The sequence below is a fragment of the Microtus pennsylvanicus genome, chromosome 17 (assembly GCF_037038515.1).
Source record: "Microtus pennsylvanicus isolate mMicPen1 chromosome 17, mMicPen1.hap1, whole genome shotgun sequence".
Taxonomy (NCBI): domain Eukaryota; kingdom Metazoa; phylum Chordata; class Mammalia; order Rodentia; family Cricetidae; genus Microtus; species Microtus pennsylvanicus.
Window position 1 is genome coordinate 3,306,762 of NC_134595.1, and position 26,173 is coordinate 3,332,934.

The 26,173-nt window shown below is 40.8% G+C and overlaps 1 protein-coding gene across 3 annotated transcripts in view; it reads left to right on the forward strand.

Annotated features, from left to right (window-relative positions):
• Pard3b (par-3 family cell polarity regulator beta) overlaps window positions 1–26,173 on the forward strand; it is a 1,014,383-nt gene that overhangs the window by 886,720 nt on the left and 101,490 nt on the right. For all 3 annotated transcript variants that reach the window (XR_012908166.1, XM_075951370.1, XM_075951371.1), the window contains exon 21: window positions 10,009–10,144. Coding sequence is in view for 2 of the 3 variants with exons in the window: in XM_075951370.1 (XP_075807485.1) it covers window positions 10,009–10,144 (136 nt within the window). In the remaining variant the exon portion in view is untranslated. The remainder of the gene's footprint in view (window positions 1–10,008; window positions 10,145–26,173) is intronic.

The window sequence follows — 26,173 nt, forward strand, 5'->3', positions numbered from 1 at the left end:
AAAATGCCCTTATAGAAATGGATGAGAAGTATAACAGAAAGTTTGAAGAATTGAATAAATCAGTGAATGATACCCTAGGAAACCAAGGAAAAACAATCAAACAGATAATGGAAACAGTTAAAGACTTGAAAACTGAAATGGAGGCAAAGAAGAAAACACAAACAGAGGGCCGGCTGGACATGGAAAATCTAGGTAAATGAATAGAGACTACAGAAACAAGCATAACCAGCAGAATACAAGAGATAGAAGAAAGAATCTCAGATTCTGAAGACACCATAGAGAAAATAAACGCACTGATTAAAGAAAATAGCAAGTCCAACAAACTCTCATCACAAAACATTCAGGAAATATGGGACGCAATAAAAAGACCAAACCTAAGAATAATAGGAGTGTAAGAAGGAGAAGAAGTGCAGCTCAACGGTCCAGAAAACATATTTAATAAAATTATAGAAGAAAACTTTCCCAACCTAAAGAAAGATGTACCTATGAAGGTTCAAGAAGCATACAGAACACCGAATAGGCTGGATCAAAAAAAAAAGAACATCCCCTCGCCATATAATAATTAAAACACAAAACATACAGAATAAAGAAAGAATATTAAGAGCTGCAAAGGAAAAAGGCCAAGTTACTTATAAAGGTGAACCTATCAGACTTACACCTGACTTCTCTATGGAAACCATGAAAGCCAAAAGGTGCTGGATAGATGTACTGCAAAAACTAAGAGACCATGGATGCAACCCCAGACTACTATACCCAGCCAAGCTTTCGTTCACTATAAATGGAGAAAACAAAATTTTCCAGGATAAAAATAAATTTAAACAATAAGTAGCCACAAACCCAGCCCTACAGAAAGTAATAGAAGGAAAATCACTAACCAAGGAGTCCAACAATGACCACAATAACTCAGACATCTAGAGACCCTTCACCAATGCAACGCAAAGAAGGGAAACTCTACTACTAAAAAAGTGACTGGAGTTAATAACCACTGGTCGTTAATATCACTGAATGTCAATGGACTCAACTCACCTATAAAAAGGCACAGGCTAAGAGATTGGATACGAAAACAGGATCCAACATTCTGCTGTTTACAAGAAACACACCTCAACCACAAAGACAGGCACCTACTCAGAGTAAAGGGCTGGGAAAAGGCTTATCAAGCAAATGGACCTAAGAAACAAGCAGGTGTGGCCATACTAATTTCTAACAAAGCTAACTTCAAACTTAAATCAATCAGAAGAGATGGAGAGGGACATTTTATACTCATAACAGGAACAATTCATCAGGATGAAGTCTTAATCCTGAATATCTATGCCCCTAATATAAAAGCACCCACGTATGTAAAAGAAACATTACTAAAACTCAAGGCAGCCATCAAACCACACACACTAATAGTAGGAGACTTCAACACTCCTCTCTCACCAATGGACAGGTCAATCAGACAGAAACCTAGCAGAGAAATTAGAGAATTAATGGAGGTAATGAATCAAATGGACTTAACAGACATCTATAGAATATTCCACCCAAATAGGAAAGAATATACCTTCTTCTCTGCAGCTCATGGAACCTTCTCAAAAATTGACCACATACTCGGTAACAAAGCAAACTTCCACAGTTACAAGAAAATATTAGTAACCACCTGTGTCTTATCAGATCACCATGGATTAAAGTTAGAATTCAACAACAATGCTACCCCCAGAAAGCCTACAAACATATGGAAACTGAACAATCAACTACTGAACCATACCTGGATTAAGGAAGAAATAAAGAAAGAAATCAAAGTCTTTCTTGAATTCAATGAAAATAAAAAACAACATACTCAAACTTATGGGACACTATGAAAGCAGTCCTAAGAGGAAAGTTCATAGCACTAAGTGCCTTCTTAAAGAAAACAGAGAAAGCTCACATTGGAGACTTAACAGCTCACCTGAAAGCTCTAGAAAAAAAAAGAAGCAGACTCACCTAGGAGGAGTAGAAGACTGGAAATAATCAAACTGAGGGCTGAAATCAACAAAATAGAAACACAGAAAACAATCTAAAGAATCAATGAAACAAAAAGCTGGTTCCTGGAGAAAATCAACAAGATTGATAAACCCCTATCCAAACGAATCAAACGGCAGAGAGAGAATATGCAAATTAATAAGATCAGAAATGAAAAGGGGGACATAACCACAGACACTGAGGAAATTCAGAGAATCATTAGATCTTACTACAAAAGCCTGTATGACACAAAACTGGAAAATGTAAAAGAAATGGACACTTTTTTAGATAAATACAATATACCAACATTAAACCAGGACAAGGTGAACGATCTAAATAGACCTGTTAGTTGCAAAGAATTAGAAGCTGTTATCAAAAATCTCCCTACTAAAAAAAGCCCAGGACCAGATGGTTTCAATGTGGAATTCTACCAGAACTTCCAAGAAGACCTAATACCTATACTCTTTAATGTATTTCACAATATAGAAACAGAAGAGTCATTGCCAAATTCCTTTTATGAAGCTACAGTTACTCTGATACCAAAACCACACAAAGACTCAACCAAGAAAGAGAATTACAGGCCAATCTCACTCATGAACATCGACGCAAAAATCCTCAACAAAATACTGGCAAACCGAATCCAAGAACACATTAGAAAAATTACCCATTATGATCAAGGAGGCTTCATCCCAGAGATGCAGGGCTGGTTCAACATACGAAAATCGATCAATGTAATCCATCATATAAATAAACTGAAAGAAAAAAACCATATGATCATTTCATTAGATGCTAAAAAAGCATTTGACAAAATTCAACATCCCTTTATGATAAACGTCTTGGAGAGATTAGGGATACAAGGGTCATACCTAAATATAATAAAAGCTATTTACACCAAGCCGACAGCTAACATCAAATTAAATGGAGAGAAACTCAAAGCCATCCCACTAAAATCAGGAACACGACAAGGCTGTCCACTCTCTCCATACCTCTTCAATATAGTGCTTGAAGTTCTAGCAATAGCAATAAGAAAACATAATGGGGTCAAGGGGATTCGAATTGGAAAGGAAGAAGTTAAACTTTCGTTATTTGCAAATGATATGATAGTGTACATAAGCGACCCCAAAAACTCCACCAAAGAACTTTTACAGCTGATAAACACCTTTAGTAATGTGGCAGATTACAAGATCAACTCCAAAAAATCAGTCGCCCTCTTATACACAAAGGATATGGAAGCAGAGAGGGAAATCAGAGAAGCTTCACCTTTCACGATAGCCACAAACAGCATAAAATATCTTGGGGTAACTCTAACCAAGGAAGTGAAAGATCTATTTGACAAGAACTTTAAGGCATTGAAGAAAGAAATTGAAGAGGATACCAGAAAATGGAAGAACCTCCCTTGCTCTTGGATTGGGAGGATCAGCATAGTAAAAATGGCAATTCTACCAAAGGCAATTTATAGATTCAATGCAATCCCCATCAAGATCCCATCAAAATTCTTCACAGATCTTGAGAGGACAATAATCAACTTTATATGGAAAAACAAAAAACCCAGGATAGCCAAAACAATCTTATACAATAAAGGATCGTCTGGAGGCATTACCATCCCTGACTTCAAACTCTATTACAGAGCTACAGTAATGAATACAGTGTGGTACTGGCATAAAAACAAAGTAGTTAACCAATGGAATTGTATAGAAGACCCGGATTTTAACCCACAAACCTATGCACACCTCATTTTCGATAAAGGAGCTAAAAGTATACAATGGAAGAAAGAAAGCATCTTCAACAAATGGTGCTGGCACAACTGAATGTCAACCTGTAGAAGAATGAAAATAGACCCATATCTATCACCATGCACAAAACTCAAGTCCAAATGGATCAAAGACCTCAATATCAGTCCAAACACACTGAACCTGATAGAAGAGAAAGTGGGAAATACCCTACAACAGATGGGCACAGGAGATCTCTTCCTATGTATAACCCCAGCAGCACAGACATTCAGGGCAACATTGAATAAATGGGACCTACTAAAATTGAGAAGCTTCTGTAAAGCAAAGGACACTGTCACTAAGACAAAAAGGCAACCTACTGACTGGGAGAAGATCTTCACCAACCCCGCAACGGACAAAGGTCTGATCTCCAAAATATATAGAGAACTCAAGAAACTAGACTTTAAAATGCTAATTAACCCAATTAAAAAATGGGGCACTGAACTGAACAGAGAATTCTCAACAGAAGAAGTTCAAATGACCAAAAGACACTTAAGGTCATGCTCAACCTCCTTAGCAATCAGGGAAATGCAAATCAAAACAACTTTGAGATATCATCTTACACCTGTCAGAATGGCTAAAATCAAAAACACCAATGATAGCCTTTGCTGGAGAGGTTGTGGAGGAAGTGGTACCCTCATCCATTGCTGATGGGAATGCAATCTTGTGCAACCACTTTGGAAAGCAGTGTGGCGGTTTCTCAGGAAATTCAGGATCAACCTACCCCTGGACCCAGCAATACCACTCTTGGGAATATACCCAAGACATGCCCTATCATATTACAAAAGCATTTGTTCAACTATGTTCCTAGCAGCATTATTTGTAATAGCCAGAACCTGGAAACAACCTAGATGCCCTTCAATGGAAGAATGGATGAAGAAAGTGTGGAATATATACACATTTGAGTACTATGCTGCGGTAAAAAAACAATGACTTCTCGAATTTTGCATGTAAATGGATGGAAATAGAAAACACTATCCTGAGTGAGGTAACCCAGACCCAAAAATATGAACATGGGATGTACTCACTCATAATTGGTTTCTAGTCATAAATAAAGATCACGGAGTCTATAATTGGTGATCCTAAAGAAGCTAAATAAGAAGGTGAACCCAAAGAAAAACATATAGTTATCCTCCTAGCTATGGGAAGTAGACAAAATCGCCGGGCAAAAAATTGGGATCTTGGGGGTGGGGTGGGATGAGGGTAAGGGGAGATGGGGAAAGAAAAGTGAGAAGGGGAGAATGGGGGGAACTTGGGAAAACAGGATGAGTGGGATAAAGGAAGGTTGGATAGGGGAGCAGGGAAGCACAATTCTTAGTTAAGGGAGCCACATTAGGGTTGGCAAGAGACTTGAACCTAGAGTGGCTCCCAGGAGCCCAAGGCGATGTTCCCAGTTAGTTCCTTGGGTAGCTGAGAATAGGGAACCTGAAATGACCCTATCCTATAGCAATACTGACAAATATCTTGCATATCACGATAGAACCTTTATCTGGTGATGGATGGAGATAGAGACAGAGACCCACACTGGAGCACCAGACTGAGCTCCCAAGGTCCCAATGAGGAGCAGAAGGAGGGAGAACATGAGCAAGGAAGTCGGGACCACGAGGGGTGCACCCACCCACTGAGACAGTGGGGCTGATCTATTGGGAGCTCACCAAGGCCAGCTGGACTGTGAATGAAAAAGCATGGGATAAGACCGGACTCTCTGAACATGGTGAACAATGAGGGCTGATGAGAAGCCATGGACAATGGCATGGGGTTTTGATCCTACTTAATGTGCTGGCTTGGTGGGAGCCTAGCCAGTTTGGATGTTCACCTTCCTAGACCTGGACGGAGGGGGGAGGACCTTGGACTTTCCACAGGGCAGGGAACCCTGACTGCTCTTTGGACTGGAGAGGGAGGGGGAGAAGAGTGGGGGAAGGGGGAGAAGGGTGGGAGGAGGGGGAGGGAAATGGGAGGCTGGGAGGAGGCGGAACTTTTTTTTCTTTTTCTCAATAAAAAATTTTTAAAAAATGAACTAAAATAAAAAAAAATTAAGCTCTGTCCAGCTCAGCGGTGTTCTAAAAAGGGCCTGTTTAAAGATACTGCCTTTAAAGACACAGGCTATGTAATTGGCAAAAAATCCTAATTAGCATAAACGTCTTGCTATATAGCTTGAGTTAATTCAATATTCTAAGACCATTACTGTTCACCTACATATATATACAGCTATTTTTGTAAGAATGGCCAGACTCAACTGGGTGTGGTCATGCGCAAGTATCATCCTTGCCTTGGTGGAAAAACAAACACAGAGGATCCAAACTAATTTGCCCAATAAACAACAAATACAGAGCGGCTAATCTTCCATGTAGTGGTGTAGATGTTTAATCCTTTAAGAGCTTTGAGTTTCATCAGAACTTGATGTCACTTCTGAATATGTCAGGTAGAAGGTTTCCCAGAATTCCTGCTACTATGTTCCATAAAAACCACATGATAGACCTGGTGGCACCTAGGGACCTTCAGGAGTGAGACCTTCAGGAGTCAAATCCTGTGTGCTAGCCTTAAGTCTCTCATGGTTTTGTGTCTGCTAGAGGCCCAAGTCTCTATGATATAGAGAAGATAGATGGTTTCAACCACAAGTCGCTCCAGTCAACAGGAATGTTTGGAGTCACACCAACTTTCTTAGTCATCTATACCTGATTGCCTTCTCTTCTTCATTTAGATGAGCAGAACAATAAACATTATCTTTTAATATTATTTTCAGACTTTGAAGTATTTTTCAAAGCTATTACACTAGAATTATAAATAAAGTCCATTCAAGTATCTACCCTATGGCTTGGTAGTTTTCTGAAGTCCTGGCTTCAGAAGGATTCTAAAGTTCTCTAGGGTCCTTCAGAAAGAAGAATGTAATTTATTTGTGGTGTGCATTCTGACCAGACAGCAGAAATAAAAGTTTGCATCAATATATTTATGGTATAAGTTATTATTATAATGGTTGATAACATTGCTACAAAATATCTATAAATCTAGCATCAAATTGCTAAATTTGCATAACTTTAACACAAAATAGAATCAATTGATTACTATGCTTATGACACTGTAATATATAACATTTTAGTTTAGTGATAAGCATGTATTATCTATTGAGAAGCACTGAAAAATGAATTAGAATGTGTGATTCTTAACTTGGAAAACTATACTGTTGTTACTAAAGGGCAGAAAGAGGTTTTTTAGAAACGGGGAAATAAGACTATTCACACTTGGGAAAAGACACAGCACATTTTGCATGGAGATACTCCATGACTTTCCTCTTGTTTTTCACTGGGGCCAGATTTCTCTTCCAGGTACATAGTCATGCTCCTGTCGGCCATGAGGGACTTTTTTTGAATGCTGAACAACTGCTTTTATATTCTTTCCTTACTGTCTTGTTTGAGAATGGCAGGCTGATCAAACCCATATTTTTAAATTTACGTATTTATAGGCATATGGAAGAACAGTTTATAGTCTGAATGTGATTTTTTCCCACCGCAAATGGAAGAATATTGTGATGTTTGGTCCTTTTATAAAAACAGTACCTTACCAGTCGCTTTCTTCCCTTTTTCTGTTTTCCTTTATTACTGATGACTTCATTCTACTTGAATTCAATGCTTCAGTTTCTTTGGGGTAAACTAATAGATTATGTATGCAATGTTTGCACCACGTTGATTGAACTCATCTGGGGAGTTTGAATGCTGCTCTTGCATCTCTGTAACCAGCAAAGCCTGTGCATTGGATCTAGCCCCTGCAGTCGTGTTGTATTACTAAGGAGCCAGGCAGCTCTCAGAGTAGAGCATGCTGCTCTCACCGCATGCGCTCCAGGAAAGCTTAGCAGTCCCTTATTGTATTGAGGGTTATCTTTTTAAATTAAAAACAAAAATGAAGGAGAAATAGAACTACTTTAAGAATTTTTCAATACATAGGAAAAAGGAAGGTCTGTGTCATCCCCCTCGCCCCTTGTCGGCACTTAACTTACTCTTTTTGAAGATTTATTCTCATTATTTTCAATTATGTGTGTGCATGTGTGTCTGCATGGGTGTGTGCATGTAAGTGCAGGTGCGCACACATAGACCCAAGGTGGCAGATTCCATGGAGTTTGAATTATAGGTGGCTGTAAACATGTAAACATATGTGCTGAGAATCAAATTCCTCCTAAGTACGGAGCCATCACTCCAACCTCAGGGTTTGCCCTTTCTTAGTCAAAAGCATTGATTGTTGATCAATTGACATCGCTAGTGGATCTGTGAAGCCCAGTGGCCAGTGCATACTTACTGGTGAGAAGCCACACAGCCAATCTGTGGGCACACTGTCCACTACTTTCCCATCCAGTAGAAGACCTGGTCCTGAAAACATGTTTACTTACAACTTTATTTCTTATAACTTCCTAGCTTAATTGTCAAATACTTTACTTTGTTTTGAGTTAGCTCTTTTTTTTTTATAAGGTGTCTCATTTAAGTGTAAAACTAAACAGTAATACCTAAGGACCTTTATGACATGCAAGGTTCTTCACATCAGGGTTTCTACATATGTATCCAATAGTCCCTTGTTCCTCTTCCCACAATCCCTCCCATATAGCCATAAACTACAGAGTGATTTTTATCCAAGACTCAGGTCATCAATACTTACTAATAACATGAGGAAGGGACCACATATCTTCTGATGTGAAGGGGGGTAGAACAAAGGTAACTGGGACCTCTACTTGCCCAAATGTGCTGACTGGAGAATGAATCCCCAAAGCAAAATGTTTTTGTTCCTATAAGTTTCAACTAGAGTATCACCTCCTCTATGGAGCCTTCCACTATCACCTCCCATGGCCTGCTCTCACCCTATCAAAATTTAAGCACTCATGTTCCCATAAGCCCTGTGCAGATTCTTCCAGTGGTGTCGTATTCATTCCTCTGAGATTGTGGTTTGTGTAGTCAGACATTTCTCTCCCGCCCATTTGTTCCTGGCATCTGCTTCCCAAATAATTGACTCGAGGGCTTAACACAAATTGTAAATGCTCAGCCAATAGCTCAGGCTTGTTACTAGGTAACTCTTACACTCAAATTAACCCATATTTCTATTTATGCTTTGCCATGTGCTCTTACATTTATTAGCATGGCACAATCATCACCTGGGCCCACTGCATCTGGCTGGTGATTCTCCACTTCGCCCTTCTCCTTCCTATCAGCATTAGTTTGATTGCTCTGCCCATACTTCCTGCCTGGCTACTGGTCAATCAGCGTTTTATTATACTAATTCGAGTGTACAAATCTTTACAGTGTACAAGAGGATTATTCCACAGCAGATTCATCCAGGAAAGGACATGAAATGCTCATCTTTACATCTCCAGATTTTAATGTGAGGTCTGGCACAGTGGGACACTCAATCGTTAAATGAACCGGTGAGGTTCAATGGCAGGTCAAGACCTATATATCTGATTTGTCTTGCCTCCCTGGGCTGATTATAAAGCGTAAGCATAATCCTGGTTATGTTAAAATAATCATAACAAATCAACCCAACCTATAAAGGGGCCACTGGTTGCCCAAGGTGGCACTGTGCAAGCTATAATCTTAAGCAGAATCAGTGGGTAACACAGAGAGACATGACCCTTGGACAAGGAGCACACTGAAACATTGGGCAGCTGTCTACCTTCCCCTACCCAAATCTTTCCCTTATTGCCGTATCTCTCACCTTCTTTCTTTCCTGTGGTCTATCTTCACTCATAGAGTGGCCTATATCCTGACACCACCCCATCCCCTAACACACACACACACACACACACACACACAAAGTCTTGAGTTTCACTGAAAGGAATGCTGGTGCATGCCAGCCAATCATTTGTCACATCCAACCTTCAGGTCAAACAACTGGGATTTGATCTCAAATAAGCAATGACATTTGAAAGAATGGGATACCCATATTGAAATTTAACCAAACACTGCATATGTGATTGTAAGAAGAACACAGTGAATTTTTGAATTTCTCTAGAAGCTCATTCCCAAAAAGCACTTATTAATCCCAAATCAGATGCCTTGATACTTGGAGCTAAATGTGTGTGTGTGTGTGTGTGTGTGTGTGTGTGTGTGTGTGTGTGTGTGTGTGATATGTCCTTTCTTTGCTTATTATTGATTTTACCATTTTCCTAGTTTAAATTGCATTGTCAAATTTCAAATTTGGACATCAGACCCTTTAACAGGGAAAGGGAAAGGGGATCTCAGAGGCTGATGTCCACCATGTGACCATATCTATTCCTGTGCTACAGTGGCCGTCCCATGACTGGTAACAGTGACCGCATCCAGAAACTTCGGAAGGAGTACTATCAGGCTCGAAGAGAAGGGTTCCCTTTATATGAAGATGAAGAGGGACGAGCAGGGCCATGTGACCATGACCTCCGCTGGGTAAGCCCATGTCTGATTCCAATCAGAAGTTCCTCTCGACCAGAATAATTCAGAGCAGAATTCCACAGTCAGGTCAAGAAAATTCTGTGCATATCAGGTTGCATTCATCTTTCTTGAGTTTTATAGATATGAACATTACCCAGACCACAGTCATTTTCTCCCACAGAAGTTGTTTATTTAAATCAAACCACAGAACTATACTTGTTCATTTTGTCTGCTCTCTTGCTTACTTTCTGTTGGGTACCTCACCCGTCTGGGGCAAGTAGGTCAGCCACTTTAAAGAGGACAAGGAACATTTGTGTGCTTTAATCCTTCCACTCCTCCTCCTAGAAGTAAATTTCAGAATATTGTTGTCAAAGATATCTACTGTTTGTATATGAGATCTGAGCAATTCACGTTCCCCAAATCTTACCAGTATAATAGCATGGTGTAAGGGCCAGGCAGTGGTGTTGTGTGCCTTTAATTCCAGCACTTGGGAGGCAGAGGCAGGTTGATGTTAGTGAGTTGGAGTCCAACCTGGTCTACGAAACAAGTTCCAGGACAGCCAGAGATACACAAAGAAACCCCCGTCTCAAAAAACCAACAAACACAACAAACAGAATGGCATGTCCTGAGATACAGGGAGTTTTTGTAGGATTCATGGTGCTAATTCTTTCAACATTCAAGGAACAGAAGAGAATCTTGTCAGCACTGAAGGCAGACTCTGATTTCTGTGTAGCATTTTCCCTGTCTTGTAGGTCTACCTACAAATACACACAACTCATGAGCACCCACAAAAATGCCCAGGGGCAGAGCTTAGAGTAGAATGATAAGAACTTGTCAGCTACAGTGTGTAACTTGCAGCTGGCACTCAATACACGTCACTATAAGTATTAGCTCTAGGTACTAATATTGGAAAAGAGCTGAGTCATTGTAATGTCCTGGCTGGAACCCATCCTTTCAGTCCTCTTGGATGATTGGAACTTTCTTGTCTATCATCTTGGACAACAAGCATATTAAATGGGAGTGTCCTGCTCTGGGTTTCAAACACATTCACAAGATCATGAGTTGGAGAATGCAGCGAATGCCCTTTAGTTCTCACGTCTGCATCGTATGAGCTCGTGAATAACATGTGGTCAAATTCCAGCACCTCCCACTGCTGCCCAGAACAATGGCCCCCAGGCCAGGAGGTGCTGTTTCATACAGTAGAGTTTAAAAACACTAATGGAGCCGGCAAGGTGGCACACACCAGCATCCTAGCACTGAGGAGTCTAAAGTAGGAAGATCAGGAGTTCAAGGCTAACCTAATTTTTGTAGTAAGATTAAGATACATGAGATTCAGTCTCAAAATAATCCAAAGAAATGTATAAATTCATATTAACAAAAGTATGTTGTGTATATTGGTGATCCAAACCCAGAGATGTTAGCCTCTTTAGGGAAAAGCATGTCAGACTATGTAGCGAAATCAGTACCTTTATGTTTTATACAGATGTTAGAATTAAACAGAATGACATTCACAGTGGGACAATGTGTCTCTTAGATTCGCCATAGCAGAAAAGAAAGATTTCTATGGAATAACAGATGTAATAATAATTCACCCTGTCTCAAACTTGATCCTTATTGATTTACTACCTTAGACAGGAGATGAGGGGCACTTGTTAGGCGAAGCTCAGACTCCCTTAACAAACAAAAGCCAGTGATAAAGTGATTGCCACTATCCCAGGAACAGAACATCATGTCTGACGAATTGAAAAGTGTTTATGAATTCCTATGAGCAGAATAAGAAAGTGATTTTAGAATGGCTAGCCCTTGTTATCCTGGCTTTGTTTAAAGATTTCTTTACTTTGAGCTAGGAGGATGAGGATGCTAAGCCTCAAAGAGACTGAACAGGCCTGTGAAGCTCACCAAACCTGAACTGGAGGCTGACCCCTTGGGAGCTGCCTTTTCTAATGATTCTCTTTATACCAAGCAAACTTGTAACCAAACAGTTTAGTGACTGAAGAAGTATCTATTTTAATTTGTGTTTCCCATGCTCTGGTGCATTGAGCTTTGCCAAATGTGACTGATTTTGCTTTTCCCAGACAATTTGAGTCTAAGGCATCCCAGAGGGATGCTGGGAACTGCACTGTCATAAAAGACAAATTATCTCTGTGATCGCCTGAGATACTCCAAACTTGGGATTAGCATCTCAGCATCCTTTCTACTCCTTCCCCTGTGCCAAAGGGAAACACTGGTACCTTTTGTCTAGGGGAGGCCTATGAGAGCAAGTTTAGAAAAATTAACATTTTATTTCTGCCTCTCAGCCAGACCCAGCAAAACATCTTTCATGAGCCTGAACTGTCTAGAGTAGGCTGGTTCTCAGACCACAGAAGTTCTTGTTAAATTCAAATCAAAGGGCAGGGAAGGAGAGCTACCCCTAGCAACTTATAATTCCCAGGTAGTCAACAAGGAATCCGAGATCCAGACTCAATAAGAGAAACTGAGCATTGGTTCCTTCCATTTCCATAAATCTCTAAGCAATCCCTGTTTGCTCATAAAATCATCATCATCATCATCAAAAATATTTCATAGACTTTGAGATGTCCCAGTAAAGTACCACACTTGGTTCAAGAGGCCTAAAGAAAGTTCCCCACAACCATCCTATTCCAGAAAATTCTGTGCTCCCAGGAAACTAGGAAGATAAATTATCCTATAACTAATCCTCCCTTGCTATCCTCAGGACCACTCTGCAGATAACAAACCTGCATATGTTCAAGACCCTTATTTAAAATGCTAAGGATTTGTATAGAACCTGTAGACTTTCTCCTGTATACTTTGGAGCATTTATGGACTATTGATGATATCTAATGTAATGCCAATGTTAGGTAGATAGTTTTAATCTCTGCAATTTAGAGAATAATGATAGGGAATTTCATATGTATTCAGTAATATGAATTGTGTCTGTGTGCTCGCGTTTGTGTAGTCAGACTTTCTTTGACCATCAGCTCCCAAATAATGACACGGAGACTTCTTACTAATTACGAAAGCTTGGCCTTAGCTTAGGCTTGTTCCCAACTGGCTCTTATAACTTAAATTAACCCATTTATATTATTCTAAATTCTGCCACGTGGCTTGTTACCTCTTCTCCATACTGTATATTCGACTTTCTCCATCTCACTGGCTAAATCTCCACCTCTCAGATCCTTCCCAGAGTTGCTATCTCTGACTGGAAGTCCCATCTATCCTCTCCTGCCTAGGTATTAGCCATTTAGCTCTTTATTAAACCAACCATAAGGTGCCTTTGACCCAGTGAAATGTCCTACAGTATTTCCCCCTTTTGTCTAAACAAAAAGGAAAGGGTTTAACTCCTAACACAATAAAACTATATACAATAAGAACAATTATCAGGAAAGAATTACATTCACCATGTCTACTCCATCTTTATTTGACAGCTTTGGAGAAAGTGTTCTATTATCTGTCCTATCCTGGCGAGTCCAAAGTATTGTACCTAAATCACTTTGTATCATAACTTGTATCAACAACCTAAAAATATCTTTTTAGACCTAAAATAGTTTCTGAGATAAACAATTTAACTTTATATGTCTCTCAACCTTTATAAACTTTACATCCAATTTGGACAGCATATTGTCAGCAGTCAAGGCAAGAGCAGTATGCAAACTCTGTATAGAGGTTCTTCAGTGCCCATCATCTTCTCTGAAGTAAACGGGTGCTGCCAGGAGCAGATATATCTCACTATCATGAAAAGCTTTATGTTATTAAAAATCTTAAATTCTGTAGAACTCTGAAGTGTTTGAAGACCAACTTTCTATCTAAAATATATCTCTGTTTGACTTTGAAAATATACCTAACATAACTACAAGTCTGATTGTTATAGATGACTACCTCTTAATTTGTATTATTAATTATTCTAAATAGTTTATAATAATTGTTTTTAAGAACTAGAACTTTACATTAAATTTTTAAGTGAGCTGTATGGGTACAATACCTTAAATAAGAGTAGAAACATACATACAGTATAACAAAAATAACCTTAAATCTGTATCAATTTACAAAACCCATACCAATGTAAACATTTGAGACTAGTAGTTGCTTTTCAGTGGATTCAATAATCTACCATTTTATCTTATCATTCTGTAGTAATAAGGAGCAGCAGGGCTGCGTCCCCAACACCCCAGCCGCCTGCCCGGCTAGCTTTTGCCCCGAAATAATTACACACAAACTGTATTCATTTAAACACTGCTTTGGCCCATTTCTATCTAGCCTCTTCTAGGCTAATTCTCACATATTAATTTAGCCCATTTCTAATCATCTGTGTAGCGCCCCTAGGTGCGCTTACCGGGACGATTCTAGCCTATGTCCATCCTGGGTCGGAGCTTCATTGCTTGCGTCTGCCTGGGAGCTGGGAGCATGGCGTCTCTCTGAAAGCGTCTGCTCCTGAGAGGAGAGCTGTCGAGTCTGAGCTCACTTCCTCTTCCTCCCGGCATTCTGTTCTGTTTACTCCACCTACCTACGTCCTAACCAATAAAATGGGCTGAGGCAGTTCCTTTATTAGCCAATGACCTTCCTCCATCATCATTCCTATATCCCCTCATTTTTCTTTTCAGAAAGAGATCCTTGAATCCAACCTCCTTTGATTAGTTTCCTATCTGACTAATAACAACTTGCTACTAATCCCATAAACAATGAAAAATATACAAACCCACTGAGTGACCAAAGATCACCCACCCAACCTCTTGGGAATGTGGGCATCATGTTCCTAAATTACTTCCTGCTGTGTGGGATCGACGGCGTCTTTTGGGGATCCTGAGAATATTGGGATTATGATCAAGTCCTAGAAGAGCTATCTGTATCATTTGTTGTTCGTTTTCTCTGTGATGGGAGAGTGCAGAGCTTATTTGAAGACCTGGCTGGAATGGTCTGTGAAGCTGGACCACATCGGGTAGCAGCTTTGAAGCTGTGCTGAATGCAGATTTTTGAGCACACTGCAACTGTCATTCTGAGATGACCTGGGCTACTTGTCTTCACTGGTGCCTGGTCCTTTCTTTATCTGAAACACACAAACGTTTAAAGGTAACAGAGATATCTGCATTAGCACAAGTATGGAATGTGCGGTGTGCACAAGTCAGCTAAAGATGATTTGATGTTTTATATTTGAGCAGGTTAAAGGCATCTGTCAACTTTATAAGCCCTTTGGGACTGCATAGCCCATCTGTAATATAAATCTCCAACCATGCTATATGAATGAATGACATGTAATAATAAGTCATGAGGACTCCGTAGCCAACAAGATTTATCATGTCTCATCCGGTCTCAGAGCTGTTTTCATGTTGGGGGATCAGACTATACATCTCCTGTCCTATAGTTTTTTTTTCCCTTCATGTCTACAGACAAACCTGACCTTTTTAATTTTGAAGGAATCCATAGCTTTTTGCTTTTGTAGACACAAAGGCATAACCTTTCCCCCCAATACAACATTTTCCGACTTCCATTCTGAGGTTACAGCATCCGTAAAATATATAGGCTGATTTAATTCAGCAGTTTCCATAATCCAGTGTCTCTCAGCACATATTTTTTTTTGCTCATTAGTATTTAAATCTCAAAGCTATATATAATAAAGCACTAAGTAGGATTAGATGCCCTGTGTATTTATTCTTTTTATATTAATTTACTCTTTCTTTAAAGATTTTATTTTTTAACTAAATTTTCTATGATAGCCTATACCCATTTTCTTTTCTTTGTTTAGCTTCTAAGCACATTTTCAAGCTCACTGTTCCTGTCCAAAGGTTTTTCAGTCTGGACCGGGTCTGCAGCCTTCTCTGACCACATGAGTCAAACCTTAAACAGTCACCTGCTGTGTGGCTCCCCTTAGCACATGGGATTTGTGCCTGGCTTGTCCCCCACCACCTCCACCTGGGCCATCCAGCAGACTACCCCACTGGTTCTGAGCTCTGGGAAGTTGGTGTACCAATGCTGCAGCAGGCATTTCTGCCTAGTGCCAACTAGCACAGCAACTGTTTCAATGCTCGGCTGAACAGCAGAGCCAATTAAAGGAGCTGCACCTCTGTGTGCCTCAAGTACCGGGCTTGTCTGGCTCAGGGTCCGGATCTTTTCTCAGCTTTCTCAGGCCATGTTTTGCTATACATACCACACACGGAGCACCCACTTTAACCGTTCTTTCTCTTTGAACTACCAGCTCCCAGATAATGACACGAAGACTCATTACTAATTATGAAATCTTGGCCTTAGTGTAGGCTTGTTCCTAACTAGCTCTTATAACGTAAATTCAACCACTGATATTCTACATTCTGCCACATAGGTCACCTCTTCCCCATATTGTATGTCCAACTTCCTCTGTGTCTTGCTGGTAAAATCTCTGCCTCTCAGAGTTCTGTCTTCTTCCCAGAGTTCCTATCTCTGCCCAGAAGTCCCGCCTTTCCTCTCTTGCCTAGCTATTGGCCATTTAGCTCTTTATTAAACCAATCAGAAGGTGTCTTTCATACAGTGTTATCTAATATCCTGCACGTGTATGTCCTATGTATGGCATTCAGACATGAACCTCATGTGCCTTTCTTCAGGTTCTGTCCACCTGTTTTGTTTTGTTTTGTTTTGTTTTGTTTTGGGGATAAGGCCCCTCACTGGCCTTGGATCACTTAGGCTACGATGGCTAACCAAGGAACTCTAAAGATTTTGGCAGTCTCCACCTCCCAGCACTGTGATTATGAGCATGTTCCACCATGCTTGGAATTTCTTAATCAAGGTTCTGGAAATAGAATCTGGGTTCTCATCCTAGCAAAGTGAGTAATTTACTAACAGGGCTATCGCTACAGCTGTCCAGATGCATAAAAACAAACATTATTTCAGTGTGTGGTTGACTAATAGCTGCAGAGGTCCAGCTGTACTCTCAAACTTGATTAAAAATAGCCCAGAGAGCAAGTTTACTCACAAAAGTCTTTAAACCCAAAATGATGAAAATGTTTGCTGAAGAGATTATGAAATGAATGTTTTAAAGTATTTTTCTCAATGGAACTGACTTTTCTTCTTCGATACTATGTACACTCAGTGGCTTGAGCCTAAGGCATCTTCTCACAGTTTTTTTTTCCTTTGCATTTCTTTTCCATTTTCTCCATATTCTGTTTGATTTTAATAAATATTCATTTCCTCAATCTCATTTTCAAAAAATATCCATTTGCTCGGCCTCAGTGGAGACCAATCATTGGTAGTAAGAATATAGCATTATGTCCAATTAAGAGAGACTCACAATCTGGCTAAGGAATATATGTATCTAACCCCACACTCCATAGGACAATAGCATACATGGCAAATGCTGTAACCAGCTCCTATATGGACTCAGAGAGGGAAACCCAATGTGTTGTGTCTGCGGTCAGTCGCAGACAAGGTGCTGTGGATGCTATTTAGGCAATTTGGGGCTTGCTTCAGCCAACACATTTTATTATTATTATTATTATTATTATTTTCTCATGTCAGTGATTCATTTTTTTCTTCTACCAATGAAAATAATAATAGTAATGATAACTTGCTGGATTTCTTCACGTCACCTGCTTTAAACATGTGAATACACAGAGACTGTAGAGTTTGTCGATGTGGGCCCGAGCTGGAAAGCCCTATCTATCAGCCGCCTTTGTGGCTGTTTCCCATCCAGGTTCTGAAAAGCTATAAAGAATTGGTCTAGAGAATTTCAATGGCTCCCAGAGAAATGGCCTGGTGGGTTTTTATAGGCCCAATTAAGTAAGCAAGGCATGCTTGCTGTGAAGTGTTAACATTTGCCAAAAGAAAACATGATACCTGCTATCTGCTGGTATTTTTATTTTCTGTAAAACTTGTTAAGACTGTCACTGTTCTCTGGCAACCAACTGCCTTTTTTATTAGCAGATAAAGATTATCTTCTTATTTAATAGCAGCATGAATATCCTGTAATTTCAAAAATGGGATGACTCTCAGGTTTTCTGCGACTGTCCATACCTTTATTATTGCCTTCTTCATGAGTGTGTGTGTTATTATTCCTCTCTTCTCCTTTTGAGATTCTTGGCTAAACTAGAAGAATGTTTACTTATAAAAGAGTTTATAGACTCTTGGATGGGAAAAGAGAACGTGTGTGTGTGTGTGTGTGTGTGTGTGTGTGTGTGTGTGTGTGTGTGGTGGGGGAGAAGAGTAGTTGACATAACTTAGCCTAACATGAAATGCTAGTTTCCAATGACCTAAAAAACTTGGTACCACAACTTTCTGGAAAGGGAGTTGGCTCAGGTATAGTACGGCTGCAACAAAAGTGGGAAGGCTGGGTTCACAAAGGAAAGGTCTTGAAAGGGGTTTCTCATCCTGTTGGGGTGGTGATCTACTTGCCAAGTTGAAGGAATGTGTTTAGCTACTGACCTGCACAGTGAAAGGTAAAGATTTGTACACAACAGGGGTGAACAACGTGATATTGAGGTCATACTAGCCATCATAAGACAGGGATTGAATGTGGAAATACCATAGACAAGTATGCTAACTAGCTTTATGTCACCTTGGCACAAGGTAGAGTCATTTGGAACCTCAACTATGAAAATTCCCCTACCAGATTACCTGTGGGCAAGCCTGTGGGGCATTCTCTTCATTGATAATTATCTATTCTGTGGAAAGCCTCACACCCCGCAGATCCCAGAATGTTATAAAAATGGTTGGTGTTCAGTGAGGGAGTCCTGGCCTTATTGACTCAGCCTGATCAGTTCTCATAGTCAGAATCATCGGAACTAAACAAGAACAAGGTTATAAGGCAGAACCTAAGAGTGGACCCAAGCCAATCCATAGTCCATAAGTAAGTTTGGGTAAAAAGGACCCGAGAGAAATTGACATGCCATTAATAGGAGGGATGTTGGCTACAATCAGAGAGGTTTTTATTTAAATTATGTAAACTTTATCATCTCATATTTTTAAGGATCTCCTGTGTTCATGTATTTTTCCTGTTTATTATTAGAAAGAATGGGTACCATTAACAATCCCAAATCCATTGTCATTTTTTTGCTACAAAAAAGATATTTTCTTTTGTCTTCTGATCAAAAAACTCAGAAAAAAATCATCATTTGTCTCTTTTTTTCTGACTTATTCATCAGAACCTACCAGACTTCTGGCTTTATATTTACCTGTAGAAAGTAACATTTTGGTTAACTTTAAATGTCAAAGTTATAAAAGCAATAGGATTCTTTGAAATTACTAAGGATGCTTGCTTTCTTTAGACAGGGTTCCCCGTATACTTTTATAACTGCACTTGCTGCTTCTATGTCATCTTAACAAGAGCTAGATCCATTTTGGAAGAAAGAACTTTAATTGAGAAAATGTCCCTACCAGCCTGGCTTGTTAGAAATTCTGTGGGGAATTTTCTTGATTATGATTAGTGTTGAGAGCCCAGCTCACTATGTGTCCCCCTCCCTTGGCTGTTGGTCCTGCAAACAGGGCTTCACCGTGGTCTCTGCTTCAGTTCCTGCCTCTGTCGGCAGGCCGTAAATTCCTGAGAACAGAAGTGTGGATTGAGGAAAGACATAGACAAGAGATAGAAAATAGAGTGAGAGGACTTCCAATGGATACTGTAAAAAGTCCAAGTTTATTAAAGTCCTTCTATCCCCCAATCAAAAGGAAAGGGCTTCCACAATACAAAGAGCAAGCAAATGTAATCACCTGCTTACATCTCAAAACACTGGGTGACTATGCCCTAAGTCAAAATATATGGTGGACTGGCCTTTAAAGAGTAAGGCATCCACTAGCCACACCCTTGATCAAACACCTTGTTCATCCTTGGGGAGCAAGAATGGATCTGAACTCCCTGACCTTTAGTCAAGATGGAAGGGATCCAAAACTGTGGGCCCCTGAAGCACAATTAAATGAAGCACGATTAATAAAAACTTGAAGTCAGAAATTGGTGTTCAACCTGAAGATCTGAAAAGCAAAACAGTCAGCCACTGGCTTTAACTTGACCTCAGTCTGAAATGGAGATCCTGCCTCCCAGAATTTCAGAATGAGACTGTGTCTGAGAGCTGTCTTGCCCCATCTTATATTCCTCTCTAGGGCTGGGATTAAAGGCGTGCACCACTGGGATTCAAGGCATGCACCACCCAGTTTCTATGGCAACTAGTGTGGCTACTGGGATCAAAGGTGTGTGCTACCATAACCTGGTCGGTAAGGCCGACCAGTGGGACTGTTTTACTCTCAGATCTTCAGACAGTCTTTGTTTATTAAAATACAATTGAAATGTCACTATAGGCCCTCACATACCTCCTGGTTCCTGCCTTGAGTTCTGCCCTGACTTCCCTCAGTGACTGACTGTGACAGGGAAGTATAAGATGAAATACATCCTTTTCTCCCCAAGTTGCCTTTGGTCATGGTGCTTCATCACAGCAATAGAAACCCTAACAAAGACAATAACATTTATTTTTGAGAAGTATTATTCTTTTACTAAAATATGGAGGTCATAGTATGAAGTAAAAAATTAGAGCCATTAACAGTACGTTGCCGAGATATCTAGAGTTTGGCTACTGCATCAGCTTTCTGTCACCATAACAAAGTACCCAAGATAACTAACTTTCGAAAACTAAAAGGGTCACTGGGCTCCCAGTACTGAATACAATCAGTCCAGCCCGTCATTTTAGGCCTGTGCAAGCCACAACATCATGGGAGATAGTGAGCAGGGCAGCAACATTGCTTATCACATGGCCAGGAAAGCAAAGAGAAGAATCAGGGCTTAGGCTAGCATAGTACATTACAGAGGCACACCCACAAAAACCAAAGGCCCCACCTCTAAAGGTTCTACACCTCCCCATAGCATCACTCTGGGGACCAAGGCTCTATCTAACCTGAGGGTCTTTATGGGACAGTCAAGATTCAAGCTCTTTCCATGTGGTATTCAACCGCTGCTTGGCAGATTAACTCTCTGGGACTCCATGTGCTCCCAATGCTGACTCCATCCACAGATCACGACTTCCCTCACAGCCCAAAACCGCTGAACCAAAAAATGGAAATGATGATGTCAAAGCAGGGGGAAAAAAAACAAGAGAAAGAAACCTACTGTGGCCATGGGTTAGGTGAACTGAAGCCTGATTGAACTGGAGGCTGGCAAAGCATGAGATGCCTGTTTAAGAGCTGGAGTTTTCTCAACTGGGTTTCAGGAAGAGACGACAAGTAGAAGAAAAGAGATAAAGCAACGGAGGATTTTTGTGGTTGGTGGTGGTGGCTTTAAAGCCCTTTATGTGTCAATGCTGCGTTCACAGGAACACACACCACACAAGCTGTATGGGGAAAGCTGGGAGATATAGCATGGGAGGGAATCTCTAGCGTTCAAACCACAGCATCGATCCTCTGGGAGGCAACATGTTTACAGGCAATCCCCGACACATGAAGAAACTGGGTTGCAGAGACCCATTTACAATTTGGCAATTTAGAACTAGGAATGGATCTTCCCATAGCGGGGAAAAAAGATTGGTTGTGGGGTTCCCAAAGCAGAGTCAAAATTCCCACTAAAACCCAGTAATGTTGGGCTGATCGTAGTGTCGTTGGCTGGAACAGTGGCAGGGAGCCCCAGAACTAGAGAGAGAGAAGGGCACTTCCTTTTCTCCTTCGTGGACACATACATGTTTGCCATATTCTCCAGGTCGCCTCCCATAAATCTCTGACCATTAATTGTCCCTGACTCCGCAGTCATGGCTCTCCACAGAAGCCCCTTTCTCCCAGAGTACAGCGGTGCTCTGAAGTTTACCTCTGCCTCACCCTTGACCCCCAGAAGTTACCATTTTCTCAGTGTTTGCTCCCAGAAGTCGGTTCTGACCTATCAAGTTTGTAGAGGAAGTATAGGAGGCAGGCTAGGAGACTGACTGCTACCCCCATGACTGCAGTACCGGATCTGTTCTCCATGGCAGTGTTACCTGGTAGGTGCCTCTGCCAGCCTGGGGTTTCTCCAGCACTTCTCTTCTTATGCAGGGCCATCTGACTGACTTCCTGTGATCAGTAATCTGATTCCGAAAATAGAACTGATTTCTTTAGTAAACTTTTAGTGAACTCCCATCCTCCAAAGGCGAGCTTTTGTTTCTAAATCTGCCTTCTGGGGCCCATGGCACCAGTTATTGTAACACAGGCCATGACTCATCAGCCCTGGCCAACCATCTGCCCTGGATACCCTAAACCTCTCTGTCCACTGCCTTTCTAATGCCGAAATGGTGAAGCCAGCTTGAGCACTGTTAACTTGAAATGTAGCAGGCAGCAGAGCATGTTATTATATTTTGTTAGATCAGGATTACAAGTGATCGCCCGAGTTTGCATCAGGGTTGTACCAATTACTAACTGGGAAAATGTGGGTCATTTTCTACCTCTCTGTCGCCTTTAATCATCTTCTAATGGCACTGTTTCATGTAAGTATGGTAACAAGTATGTGACTGCATGGAAAACAATGGGGTCTGTCATGTTTTCAACAGTTTACATGCAAAGGTGCCTAGAAACCATTCATTCCACCTCCAGACAACTTACCTGTTCTTAACCTCTGCTCACTCTGGGCCATTGTACAGCACACACTGCATCGTGGGAGGCCTCCCAGCCCCACTCACTGTGCTGCCCTGGAGAGGCCCATGGTGACTTCAGGAGCTGACTCCCAGCTTGGCTAGCAGGCAGTTCTTTGACAAATCCCATTGCTCCAAAAGTCGATATCTAGTTCCCTCTCTCCCACACACTCACTTTTCTTTCTTAGCCACACTCCTTTCATCTTTGACCTTGGGGCGCCCCTAATCTCTTTAATGAGCTCAGGGAAAAAACAACGACCCTCAGAAAGTTGATGTCTACTGGCTTCCGCTTTCGGCTTTGCAAAAGCCTCAGAGCAAAGAAATGTCAACTGCCGGCTGAGCTAAAGGTGAGGGTGCAGTTCAAAGACAGGACATGCAAATGACTTGCTTAGTGAAGTAGACAATAGCAGACTGTTGATAACATTGACATCATTCATTCAGTGCCTCCTCAGCCCAGTCTTCTACAACACGAAGATGCCGTGACATAGACATCCTCGACCCGATCGTTGTCTAATGAGAAAACCAAACTCCTGGAACTGCACCATCACCACACAATGATTAACAAAGCTGGCTCTCCAATGTGGGCTACCTCCCAGAGCAAAAAGGAGAAAAGGGGAACCCCAAACCCTGGCAGCTCTCTAAATATTTTTGATGTGTGTGGAGAGGGTGGGGAGAGAGAGTTCATGTTTCCCGTCTCAAGTATTCATATTTAACACTGTCAATCTGCTCCGCTGCCTCTGCCAAGTGACTCTTCTTCACTCTTAATTCATTGAGCCCAATAGGACCCAACCAAAACCCAAGTATTACTTTCTCAGTTCCCTTTAAAAGTCTAAATGAAATCATTCTTTTTATGTTTGTAATCAAATAAGTTAGCCATCTCTGGCTCTAGCCCAAATCTAAATAGCCACAAAGAAAAGCAGAAAAATGAAAGTTCAAAACCACATTATTTTTCCATAATATGTAAAGAAGAAAAAGGCCCTGTATGCTACACTTCCATTCAAGTGAAAAAAGAACCCTTTCTGCCTCTAATGAGCAATTAATTCCAGTTCAGGATGCTGAGTTTAGAAGAAGTTAAGTTTCCCCAAACCACAACCGTTTGTGTTGGATCATACTTAAAACCCAAAATTTCAACTTCTCAATAATAACATTCTTTTCTTCTACTGCAATGGGAGAAATGACCATTTTATGTAATATAGGAGGAACCATAGCAGAAACTCCTATGAATTCCAGATTTCCCAAACAGTTCTCAAAGCTGTTTAAAATCAGGGGGATGTGTTTTGTTTTAACAGAGCTTAAAGGGTCTAAAATAAACTTTGGGCACTAAATTAAAAAGAGAAGATGATGTTTAGAGTAAAAGATATGAAAATCCATCTAGCTGGTATTTGTGGCCCTTCAATTTTACAACAGTTCAGAATTTGCAGCCCATGGCATCTCCCAGCTCAGCTTCCTAACTATAAACCACTTGGATCACAACGGTGGCCATCTTGTTCTTTCTTTTAAGAAAATGTTGGCGTGCGTCATAACCATTCTGAAGTTTTACAACATTTGGTTCTTATTTAATAGCAACTATTCTGATGTTATGGTGTGGGAAAGGAAAATTTATAGAACTCTCTCCTTTTGGGTTTCATAGGAAAGATTCTGAGTCAAAGAAAACCCTAAAATGATGGCCATCACTACCACAGCACTGGCATTGCCTTTCTCTGTGGACACTTTTGAACAGAACTGTGATGCATACCAGAGTCTGTGACCCTACAACTCTCCCAAGCCTCTCGGCCTGCCCGGTTCCCACAATCGTTAAGTCCCAAAGAAATCACACAGAGGTCTACGTTAGTTATAAACTGATTGACCCATTAGCTCAGTCTTCTTACTAACTCTTACAACTTATATTAGCCCATTATTCTTATCTGTGTTAGCCATGTGGCTCAGTAACTTATTCAGCAAGGCAGTCACATTTTGCTTCCTCTGTGGCTGGGTAAGGACTGAAGAGAAATGGGCTTCCTTCTTCCCAGAATTCTCCTGTTCTCATTGACCCGTCGCTACTTCCTGTCTGGTTGTCCTGCCTATACTTCTTGCCTGGCTACTGGCCAATCAGAATTTATTTAAAATATAATTGACAGAATACAAACCATTGTCCCACACCACTCAGCCATCACTGTTTCATTGTGAGCCTTGAAATCACAATGTTAACTCAGGACCTTGGACTTCCAAAGGTCCTGAGTTCAATTCCCAGCAACCACATGGTGGCTCACAACCATCTGTAATGAGGTCTGGTGCCCTCTTCTGGCCTGCAGGCATACAAGCAGACAGAATAATGTATACATAAGAAATAAATAAATATTAAAAAAAAAGAAAAGAATGTTAATTGTGCTTATGAAGATTTACAAAAGTTGGTCCCACTGACTTCTTGTTAGGCTGACCGGTCAGATTCACATTCATTCTAGTAAATGGTCCTTAAAGACAGGGTACGATGTTGTTTCCACAGGGCACTGAGGAACGGTTTCCTTCCCTACTTTCAAGGCTAGACGTGGGTAAAGGCAGTGGATCTTTCTTCAGATGATTTTCCTGGTCTCTGTCGGCTCTCACTCAGCCTAACCCCACACGTGCCTCTATAACTGAGGCAGCGGCAAAACCAGAGCAGCACATGCGGAAGACATGCTTCCTGCAACTCTTCAATCCTTTGTGAGTCATGTGCCCAGTGAATACTTAGTAATGTATATGTTTGAATGTTTATGAAAATGTACATTGAACCCAACAATTGCAGCATCCAGTAACAGTAGGAAACTGCTCTCTCTCTCTCTCTCTCTCTCTCTCTCTCTCTCTCTCTCTCTCTCTCTCTCTGTGTGTGTGTGTGTGTGTTTGTGTGTGTGTGTGTGAGAGAGAGAGAGAGAGATGTATATGTGCATAAACATATTAATGCTTTGAAATTTCCCCCTCAGAGAAACAGTAGGAAACGTTGCATGAGAAAGACATTCCCCTTCATGATCTAATGTCTTTTCTCTAATGAACCTTCTGGCTCACCCTGTACTAATGGATACCCCCAAACCATGTGGAGACATCTCCGTTTTTCAGTCTTGCTCTCCCATCATCACTAATTGCCAGAGTCCCAGATTGTTTCTGAATAGCAAATCTCATTTAGTTTCTTAGAGCTATCAAATACATCTTTTTCCTCCATCTCTTCAGTGAAGACCCAGCTTCCTGTTTTCTGAAAAATTCCCTTTATAGTAATTTCCAGATTGAAATGGTCAGGCAGCCTGTAGACATAAGTGTTCTATACCTGCTTGTGGTTAGGAGGAAATTGGAGACTCACATTCCAGACCAGGAAGTCATGGTCTCACAATTAACGTGAATGATGGCAGAGAAAACCTTTGAAAACAGTGCATGCATTGGCAACTGGGGGGACGCTGTTGAGACCAGGAGTTTGTGGTTTAGGTGTGGGCTTGGACTGCTGTTAACATTTCCCAAATTCAAAAGAGGAAAACTTTCTCTTTTCTAGATGCAGATGTAAAGTTACAAAACG